General features: G+C 33.9%; 1 protein-coding gene across 1 annotated transcript in view; it reads left to right on the top strand.

Annotated features, from left to right (window-relative positions):
- Positions 1-10,863, top strand: part of LOC107747988 (sodium-dependent lysophosphatidylcholine symporter 1-like) — a 20,230-nt gene that overhangs the window by 6,093 nt on the left and 3,274 nt on the right. The window contains exons 6-14 of the mRNA XM_016562639.1: positions 1,728-1,870; positions 2,282-2,406; positions 2,616-2,748; positions 3,047-3,125; positions 5,460-5,632; positions 6,929-7,019; positions 7,677-7,798; positions 7,943-8,026; positions 9,129-9,212. Of these exons, the coding sequence (XP_016418125.1) occupies positions 1,728-1,870; positions 2,282-2,406; positions 2,616-2,748; positions 3,047-3,125; positions 5,460-5,632; positions 6,929-7,019; positions 7,677-7,798; positions 7,943-8,026; positions 9,129-9,212 (1,034 nt within the window). The remainder of the gene's footprint in view (positions 1-1,727; positions 1,871-2,281; positions 2,407-2,615; positions 2,749-3,046; positions 3,126-5,459; positions 5,633-6,928; positions 7,020-7,676; positions 7,799-7,942; positions 8,027-9,128; positions 9,213-10,863) is intronic.

Raw genomic sequence — 10,863 nt, 5'->3', positions numbered from 1 at the left:
ATGTGTCATTGAACATACAACAACTTTTGAACGGTCCTCCTTCTCCACATTTGTAAACACTGACTGAGTCGGTACTTCCGCCGACGTCAAGCATGACCTTTTCAACGTAATTACGTATTACGTGAAGTCATGGACGCGCATCGCAGAGCAGTGCAAGGCGCGCATTTTTGTTTATAAAGCATATACTTTTTTTTTTAGAAGATGACCTATCGTTTCGCTAGATAATAATAATAATAATAATAACCCTTATTCCTCGTCTGGTATCGTGTAGAAGTTTAGAAGCTGCACTGAAACTGTCATTTTGACCTTCAACCGTTTGGTAGCCGTTGAAGTTCACTATAAGGAGAATAATCCTGGAATGTTTTCATCAAAAACCTTAATTTCTTTTCGACTGAAGAAAGAAAGACGTAAACATCTTGGATGACATGGGGGTGAGTACATTATCAGGAAATTTTTATTTGAAAGTGAACTAATCCTTTAAGTGCAAAAAATGATTCCAAGTTACTGCATGTAAGTGTTGCTATGTTAACCACTAGAACAGTGTTATATATTTTGCTGACTTGTGTACTTACATTATCCCAAATGTTTCGAAGAAGCCCACCGGCAACTATAGTTGCCGCAGTTTATAGTTGTCATTCTCCTTTTTTAAGTATTTTTCTAGATGTTATCCATGTTTTATTTCTCAATGACATGCAAGCGAACAACCAAATAAAGGATTTCAAGAAAAAAAAAAAGGTCTTCACTTCCTTCCTGTCACATGAGGCTGTCAAGTTCCTACCCCTACTTCCAGGAAGCATGGCGAAGGCAAACCCTCCCAAAGAAATGTAATTTTCATGTTACTAATAAGCGCGTTTCAAAAAGGCGGGGCATAGAGGAGAAACAATAATGTACAGTATGTGGAAAATAATGTGTTTTTTGAACTTTAAACCGCATAAACACATTTAATTACACCAAATACACAAAATAATGTTCTTTTTAGCAGCATCATATGACCCCTTTAATATCAATATTGGCAAGAGTTTTGCTGCTTCGTATTTTTTTGTAACCTGTGATAATTCTTTCAGGATTCTTTGATGAATAAAACGTTAAAAAGAACAGCATTTATTCAAAATAGAAATCTTTTGTAACAATATACACTACCGTTCAAAAGTCTTTTTTTCTTTCTTTTTTTGAAAGAAATTAATGCTTTAATTCAACAAGGATGTGTTAAATTGATAAAAAGTAATAATAATCTATTCTACATATAATATATTCTAATATATTGTTAGAAAAGATTTATATTTTAAATAAACACTGTTCTTTTTAACTTTATTCATCAAATAATCCTAAAAAAAGTATCACAGGTTTGAAAAAATATATTAAGCCGCAAAACTGTTTACAACATTGATAATAAATCAGCATATTAGAATGATTTCTGAAGGATCATGTGACAATGAAGATTGGAGTAATGGCTGATGAAAATTCAGCTTTGATCACAGCAATAAATTATATTTTAAAGTATATTAAAATAGAAAACCAGTATTTTAAATGGTAATAATATTTTACAGTATTACTGTATTTTATGTATTTATGAATTTATGAATTTTAACACATAAAAAATCTTACTGATCCCAAACTTTTGAACAGCAGTGTACATATTTATATTTTTCATTTCAAGAGACGTGCTTTATTAAAATTCAACATTTTCCGTTTTGAAATAACACTATTCACAAAATCATTCACATGAGGCATACATGTTGATCTTGTGCAGAAAACTCCTGGCATCCCTTTATCCAGGAATCTGTGCTATGCCATTGGAGGAATGCCTTATCAAATGACTGGAACCGCCAAGGGCTTTTTCATGCAGATATTTTTATTGGATGTTGTGAAGGTGTGTATATATGAATTAAAGATGTGGTTTTTAGCAGCTGCCAGTAATGAATACCATATATACCATATATCCTCTGTACAAATTCAGTTTCACAGTGGCCTGTTTACACACAATTGTGTAAATGTGCCACATTATATTATGTGCATGATGCTCCATCATCAACACTTCCTCACTTTGCATGTCATGTTTGCATGCCATGTTCAACACTACTACAACTCTAAACTGTTAGCACAGGAAGTATGTTAAATGGAATATGAAAGATCTTGAGAAAGTTCATATATTAATATACTTTAACAGCATGGTAGAACATTGTGTAACTGCATTGTATACTACAAAAGAAATTATGTTACAAAAATGGTGCACAGTAAGTATGTTAGAAGAGATTTTCTTCTATCCTTATGTTTGCTATAGATGGGAGCTTTCTCTGCATCCATCATTCTCTTCCTTGGTCGAGCTTGGGATGCCATTTCGGATCCTCTGATTGGATATGCCGTGAGCAAGAGTGGCCGGACCAGAATTGGCAAACTTATTCCTTGGTGAGTGTACTGGTTAATTTCAGAATGGGTGTGAAGCACTTCCTCCAATCTCATTGAAATATTTCACAGCTGGACCACAGGTTGCTTACATGTGTATTACAAATGTTGAGCATATAAATGGTAATAGATGGTGTACACTTTCAAAGACATTTTTTAATATGCTGATTGTTCATCATGTGCCACTCTGCTTATCCACGCTCTTTACGTAGGATTGTGTTCACAATGCCACTTGGGGTCCTATCATACGTTATGCTCTGGTATACCCCACAGGACACCATGTCCCCTGCCTTTAGTTTCGGCTGGTACTTCACATGGTGCTGTCTGTTTGACACCTTCATGAGTGTAAGCCCAATATTATCTGCCTATAGTTTTCTGTTGTTTTACACATTCAGCGTTAAGGATGTTCAGCAGTTAAGGACATTTCCTGCATAGGGGGAAGACTAAATGTAAATTAGTTTTGAATTGCAAACAAATATACAGTGACACTATAGTTTCCACCTCTTTCCTGTGAAGTACTCATGGTGAGTAAATTTAGTACTCACCACAGCAGTTTTCAAACAGCTGTGTTTGCTTATAACAATCCTTTGCTAGGATTCATAACTGACTCCAAAACATTTAATTCTCTTTCTGTCTCATTCAGTGCTACCATGTGCCATATTCTTCCCTAAACATGTTTCTGGGGGGGAATGAGAAGGATCGAGACTCAGCCACTTGTTACAGTAAGAAAATAGTCTTAAACGGCAATCATTGTGGTCCGAGCACCAATAGTAGATGATTAGATTGTGGCAAGCTGATCGAATTGCAATATATCTTTCTAAATGTTAATGCAAAGCCAACTATCTTAAATCTCCAATTATACTGTATGTTAGGGTTAGATGAAACAGCTTACAGAAACACATGTTAGTTTCAAAAGAAATAACTGACTTCAAAACGAAAATCAGAAAATATTCAGCCATTGGCAATGGGATTTCTTGTAAAAGGATTTCTTGCCCTGTGACTCTCTAGTGTACAACATTAGCATTATAGCCTTCATTCTGTCATTCACAGTCACAAATAAATGACTGATCTAATTGCTAATCTAATAGCCCCATAGCATCAGAAATTCATGAGATTTGGCATGTTGCATCCAAATATACTGTTGTCCATGTACATTCACAAGAAATAGGCCAATTAGATATTATGGGCCACATAAAAAAAAAACTATATATATATATATATATCAGCCAATATCTGCTAAACGATTAAATGAATTATAAATCTGTTAATGAACTTGATTGAACTTATTGCCAGGAGCACCTTAAGATAGAGTAGGCTATAGAAATTTTATGTGAAGCAGACAAGCGTCCTAAGAGGAGGGGGGCAGAAAACTTTGAACTTTGAAACTTTCTTCATTGCTTAGAGCCCTGACAATCATTACTGTTACAGTCAGATCCACTACAATCTTTTTCTATCAAGCACCGATCTAAGAACAGGTCAAAATCTCAAAATATTGTAAATTCAAATTATCATTTGTGTATAAGTAACACCATTCATGTGTGCCATTCATAACTGAATTGATGGATACCTTTTATAGTCCTCCTGAATTTGAATTGAATTTGAATTGAGATTGCAAAAGGAAGAATCACTATTCAAATTTTCATAAGGAAATTGAATTAAAATGAATTGGAATTCTACGGAATTCCTAAGAGGCCATGGATTATTATTTTTCTTTCTTGTTTTCTCGTAATCACGACTTAATCTTGTGATCTCGACATAAACATTTTCTTGTGATCACGACTTTATTATCTCGTGATCTCAACATAACGAAAGTTGTTTTCTTGTTATCACGACTTAATTTTTTTCTGATCTCGACATAACAAAAGTTGTTCTCTAAGTTACACAACAGCGCCAACAGGTGGCAGTAGGAACCTGAATATAGGCTAACTGATGGGGTGTTATACTGTATATCCACCTTACTGTATGCGTTTGGGACAGAATAAGGACCTTCTTCGTGATCGCTATAATTTGTGCAGTATTGTTCATTACTAACATTTAATTAACTCCTAAATGTTAAATGCTTGAATTAATGATTATTTTGTGTAGATTATCTGTTATTGTTAAGTTACTTTAGTATTTTCTACATTTCTTTGTAGGAAACCACACACACACACACACTCTCACACACACACACACACACACACACACACAAACACTCTTTTCAAACAGCATCCCAAGCTTGTAACGCACATGATATCAGTCAGCATATCCTACATGACTAATAAAAATCACAAACAAATTATATATAATTTTATTTCAAATAAAAGGAAAATAAAGTTGAATCCAAACAGCTCTAAAAGATATTCGAATAGTTCTCTACATCCTTCTGAAGGCAGCCTGTGATTGCGGTGTTGCTTTGACCATTTAACAAAATGTTTAGCGTACTGTCTCTGGAAAAAAATGAACAGTGATTGATTAGCTTATATTTATTTATTGTAGACGTTATTGCTAAGCGAAGCAAAATTTGCTGAAATATCCACAACATACAGTATAAGAGAGCATGGTTTATCTGTCGATCAGCTGCGTGTCAAAGTTGCGTTCATTACTATAGCAGCAGTAAACGCATTGTGTTTTAAAAAACAAACAATCATTGTAAAAAAAAAACTACTTTTGTTATGTTGAGACAAATAGTCTTTGGTTGAGATCACGAGAAAATTAAGTTGTGATCACAAGAAAACAAGAAAGAAAAATAATTATAATCCATAGCCTCTTAGGACTTCCGAAGAATTCAAATACACTCAGAAAAAAGCAAATAAAAAAGAAAAACTATGAATGTTGGTTCGTCATAGTCTTCGAAAGTTTTGAAAAAAGTTTAAAAAGTTTTGACGTTTGAAGGTTTATATTCCTTACAGACAGAGAACAACAGCTAGCTAGCTAGATCATACTTCCTCTCGTCATCCTTTTTTATTATTATTTGTAAGCAGGATACATTGGAAATAGAGAGCAGAAACTTATATAACCTTAACTGAAATCTATTTCCTGTATAAAAAAGAACTTTGTTCTCTCTCACGATACAGGAATGGGCATGGAAGTGTTCGCTACACTGGCGGGAGCTGCCATTCAGGGTCAGATAGTGGGGGTGCACCATGCCAAGAGGACACACGTCTGCAGTTTACAGAATGGCACGGAAGGGCCTTCTGGGAACCACACAGACTCACTGGATGACATATCTGACACTCTACAAAATACAGTGAGGCACAGAGAACATCCTATTCCCATTGTGCCAAGCACATATGGATAGTGGAATTTGTTATTAGTTATTGCTTGTGAAATGGCTACACATATTGACTGTGAACTATCAAGGCAACTGTTTTTCCTAAATTCATTATTTAGTCATGTGTTGAGGATAAGATACTTCCTTGTTTTGAGCATATGTAGGCCGTTTCTCTGGAACTGTTGTACCAGAGAATGTAGTGCCTCCAGATTTAAATATCATAAATATCATACTTTAAATATGACATTAGAATACTGTTTCTTAACTCAGCAACTAAGTTTATTCTGTTATATTTCCAGAAACAGGAATTAGATTCTTTAGACTAGGTATTTTAAGATCAACGTTGTTCTTCCCAGTTTTCTCATTTCATAAGTTTTGATGTTGCACAGTGTCTGAATATCCACTACTAAAGGTTCAAAAGGTTGGTGTGTCATGGTTTATCCAATGAAGATGACGAAGGTAATTCAAAATAATAGTTAAGTTTATTAAACAAAGGAAATCAGAATACCTCAGAAAGCAAACGCAATGTAACAGTGTGTATTACACAAACATCACCAGACAAAGAACTGATAGAAACTGAAGGCTTAAGTGGAGTGGAGCTGATGAAGGTGAATGATGGCAGGTGTGGATGATAGAGCAGTGTGGGCAGATGGGAACCAGGAGGGATCATGGGAAATGTAGTGTAGAGGTGACAAACTAGATCATGACTGAATCTAATAGAAATACAAACAATAAACATAACCAAAGACTCAGACTATGACATGGGGTCAGAAAGATTTTTTTATGTTTTTGAAAGAAGTCTCTTATCCTCGCTAAGGTTGTATTTATTTGATCAAAAATACAGTAGAAACAGTAATAATGTGACATATTATTACAATTTTCCATTTTTATATTTTTTAAAATGTAATTTATTCGTGTGATGGCAAAGCTGAATTTTCAGCAGCCATTACTCCAGTCTTCAGTGTCACATGATCCTTCAGAAATCCTTCTAATATGCTCAAGAAAGAATATTATCCGTTGCTCTAGAAACATTTCTTATTATGATCAGTGTTGGAAACAGTTGTGCTGCTTCATATTTTTGTGGAAACAGTAATCAATTTTTTCAGGGTTCTTTATTTGAAATACAATACTCTTGTAACATTTAAAATGTCTCTGCTCTCACTTTTGATCGATTGAATGCATCCTTGCTGAATAAAAATATTAACTTAAAAAAAAAACTTTCTGACCCCAAACTTTTTAACGGTAGTGCCATTTGTCTTTTAATTTCTACAGAGAAGAGCCTATTTGACTGGAGCATTACTATTGGGAATGCTGTACTTTCTGTGCTGCCTCGTGCTTTTTCTTGGAGTGAAGGAGCAGTCGGGTAGGTCCAAATGAGTTGACATGAGTTAAAATATCAGATAAGTTGTGTTTACCATATGTTCTTTCAGCCTTCACTAAGAGTACCACATCAATTTTGAAACACATACACTGTAAAATCGAACAGTGAAATGAAATGAGTTTATTTCACTCAAATAATAATGAAAGTTCATTGGACTTAATTGAAAAAAGTTCTGTGAACTCAACATTTCTTGTAGTAAGCTGAGCTTAAAATGATTGAGTTTTCTAGTTTCCTGCATGCTTTGCATCAGACAATATAAGGAAAAGAATTGTTGAAATTAAGTGTTATTTTGTGTGTTTTTGCACAAGTTTAGCATGGGGAGACTTAAGTTAGTATATAATGTTGTATTATGTTAGGATTTGCAGAGGTTTCTGTTATGTTGGTTTTGTAGTGTTACTGTTGTAGGGAAGAGTAGAGCCTGTGGTTAGGTTGAGGATGGACAGCAAAACTTTAAGACTACTTATACTGCATGTTATTTGACTATTTACATGCAAGTGTATAGTGGGAGTCTTTTATAGCTATATTAGCTATATTGCTATATTAGCTATATTTATTGATAGCTATATTAGCACATGCTAGTGTGCTGTTGCAGTGACTAGACTGATATAATGACTTGCATGTGTCTACATCTCATTTTAGCCCCTCTGAGTAAACTGGACCGCATAAGTGTCCCCTATCTAACTGGAATGAAGATGGTGGTGAGACACACTCCATATGTGTGGCTTGTATTCGGCTTCCTTTTTGCTTCACTTGCCTTTCAGGTCAGAAGTTTTTCTGTTTAAATTATGAATGAATTTTGAAGTGCTTGTGGTTGATATCAAAATACCAAAAGTGCCCTGTCTGTTACGTATTATGGTTAGAGTCATAGTCTTATCAAGTCATAACGATAAGAATATTTGTTTCAGATGGCTCAAGGAAATTTTGCCCTCTTCTGCACTCACGCAGCAAATATGGGAGCATATTTCCAGCATCTTGTTCTCATACTATTGGTGAGGGATTTATTATTTCTAATTATTATTATATGAAAGTATTATTATTATTATTTTATTATATGAAATACTACAATGAGCTAGTTTACAAAATCTGACATGTAAAGAAAAAAAAGTCAGGTTCATTTGTTCATATTAAATATTTTTACTTGACCTATTAATTAAGATGTTACAACATGAAGCAAATTAAATCATGCAAAATAAATTATAAAATGTATATTATATTAAATCACAGTATTAAAATGTTTTTGAATCATCTTAGATTTATCTTACAAATTACTTCTAAAATTATACAGGTTTAACGATAAATTTTTAATTATGTAGCATGGTATGTTTTTCATGGTAATTTAATTCTTTCTGCTCTTGTACAGACATCAGCTACAATATCCATCCCAATGTGGCAGACACTACTGGCCTATCTAACTGGAATGAAGATGGTGGTGAGACACACTCCATATGTGTGGCTTGTATTCGGCTTCCTTTTTGCTTCACTTGCCTTTCAGGTCAGAAGTTTTTCTGTTTAAATTATGAATGAATTTTGAAGTGCTTGTGGTTGATATCAAAATACCAAAAGTGCCCTGTCTGTTACGTATTATGGTTAGAGTCATAGTCTTATCAAGTCATAACGATAAGAATATTTGTTTCAGATGGCTCAAGGAAATTTTGCCCTCTTCTGCACTCACGCAGCAAATATGGGAGCATATTTCCAGCATCTTGTTCTCATACTATTGGTGAGGGATTTATTATTTCTAATTATTATTATATGAAAGTATTATTATTATTATTTTATTATATGAAATACTACAATGAGCTAGTTTACAAAATCTGACATGTAAAGAAAAAAAAGTCAGGTTCATTTGTTCATATTAAATATTTTTACTTGACCTATTAATTAAGATGTTACAACATGAAGCAAATTAAATCATGCAAAATAAATTATAAAATGTATATTATATTAAATCACAGTATTAAAATGTTTTTGAATCATCTTAGATTTATCTTACAAATTACTTCTAAAATTATACAGGTTTAACGATAAATTTTTAATTATGTAGCATGGTATGTTTTTCATGGTAATTTAATTCTTTCTGCTCTTGTACAGACATCAGCTACAATATCCATCCCAATGTGGCAGACACTACTGGTCAAAAAAGGCAAGAAGACCACCATATTCATCGGCCTATCAGTGAGCACCACTCTTTGTTATTGGTTGTTTAATGGTTGCACAAAAATGGAATTGGAGTGCTGTAACAAATATATCTGTAGGGGATTTACAGTTAAACTCAAGGACCATGTATGATGAATGAAGACCAGGAGTCAGAGATTAAATCAATTGAAGAAAAATTTACTGAAGAAAAGAGTTTGCAGTTTCATCAGCAGAAGTCAGCTTCAATACTCGCGAGGAGTTCGTAGGCCGCTCTGCATTCATTCTCAATACAGAAGTACTCTAACAAAAGGTCATTAACTACGTCATTACTTAGGTAAAAATTATTCTGATTGGTCAAATCGTAGAAAAACGAAACAATTTTTTTAAAGAACGTTTGAACGATTCTCGATTTTTACGATTTTTAACTAGTCAACTTGAAAATGTAACTACAACATAATTCAAGTAACGTTTTCTTTATTAGCCCTCTAGTTCTAAATTTCTATTCCAAGTGCACCACACATGAAGTTGTCAACATGATGTAAATGTTGAACAAATCACTTGTTAAATATCTTTGCAAAAAAGATGCATAAACTACAACTACATATTGTACACACTTGTCTTATACATATTATGTGTTCAGAAATAATACAAGGAAAATGCTTTTTAAAAAATCTCAAAAGTCAAGGTAATTCATATTCAAAATGACTGAAGACATCAGTAGACTATTATTAACTATAAATGTTCTGTAAAAACAATGAACAGCCGCTTTCAGCCTGTCACCATGATGCAAACATGAAATATCATACATACAGTAGTAGTTGTTTACAGGTTTTTTATTAGATTACGCTGCTTTTCCATTGTTTTTTTTCTATGTAAACATGGACGCATTTGACTGTTGTGCTCGCGTCTCTTGCAGCGTCTCATGCATGAAACGGCATTCTAAAAATGTGGCGCTCAAGTTAAAAAAAGTTCAACTCCCATCTTCCTGCGTTTTTTAGGGTTAGGGTTAGGGTGATTTCTCGATTTATAAAAAATGTAATTGTAGCAAAACATTAAATTCGAATTAATGGATAAAATCTGAAAAATCGCCCAGCCCTACTTCTAAGGTTATTTAGGTGACAAGCGTTTAGAGTTCACACGCAACGCACTGCTCCCGAGACGTATATCTGCCATCCTTGTGTCAAGATCTGCATATGAGTTCTCCCTCCTGGGTGCTGTCCTGAATCCGGCACAGACTGATACCAACACACATACAGAGAGAAACCCTAATCTACTTCAAGGTCGAGTAGTTAGACTCTTACTCTTATCAGGTACTGATCCCAAAACACACAATTAATGCAGTTTCTCAGAGAGAGAAAAGGAGAGAAGCTCAGACCATATTCAGCTTTATTCTTTAATATACAGTCATAGAAAACAACCTAAATGTTCTGAGTACACGTTGGTCACATAGAAAAGAGGCCCTGCTGCCTTCTATGATATAGGCAGAGACCTTTAACCTGAGAGGAGTAAATAGTTAACATATGGAAAAGCTTCTCACGAACAAGAAAAACACATTCTAATAGCATAGTTCATCTTAGTGACTATTAAGAGTATATGGTAGATCATAACTTTATTCAATCAATTAAAACATAAGAGGTTAAATACTGATTAATAATTTGATTAATAATCACTCCAAAAAATATTATATATA

The sequence above is a fragment of the Sinocyclocheilus rhinocerous genome, unplaced genomic scaffold, assembly GCF_001515625.1.
Source record: "Sinocyclocheilus rhinocerous isolate Xijiao unplaced genomic scaffold, SAMN03320098_v1.1 scaffold1251, whole genome shotgun sequence".
Lineage (NCBI taxonomy): Eukaryota > Metazoa > Chordata > Actinopteri > Cypriniformes > Cyprinidae > Sinocyclocheilus > Sinocyclocheilus rhinocerous.
The sequence above is the reverse complement of the archived record's forward strand: the minus strand, read 5'-3'. Positions and strand labels throughout refer to the sequence as shown.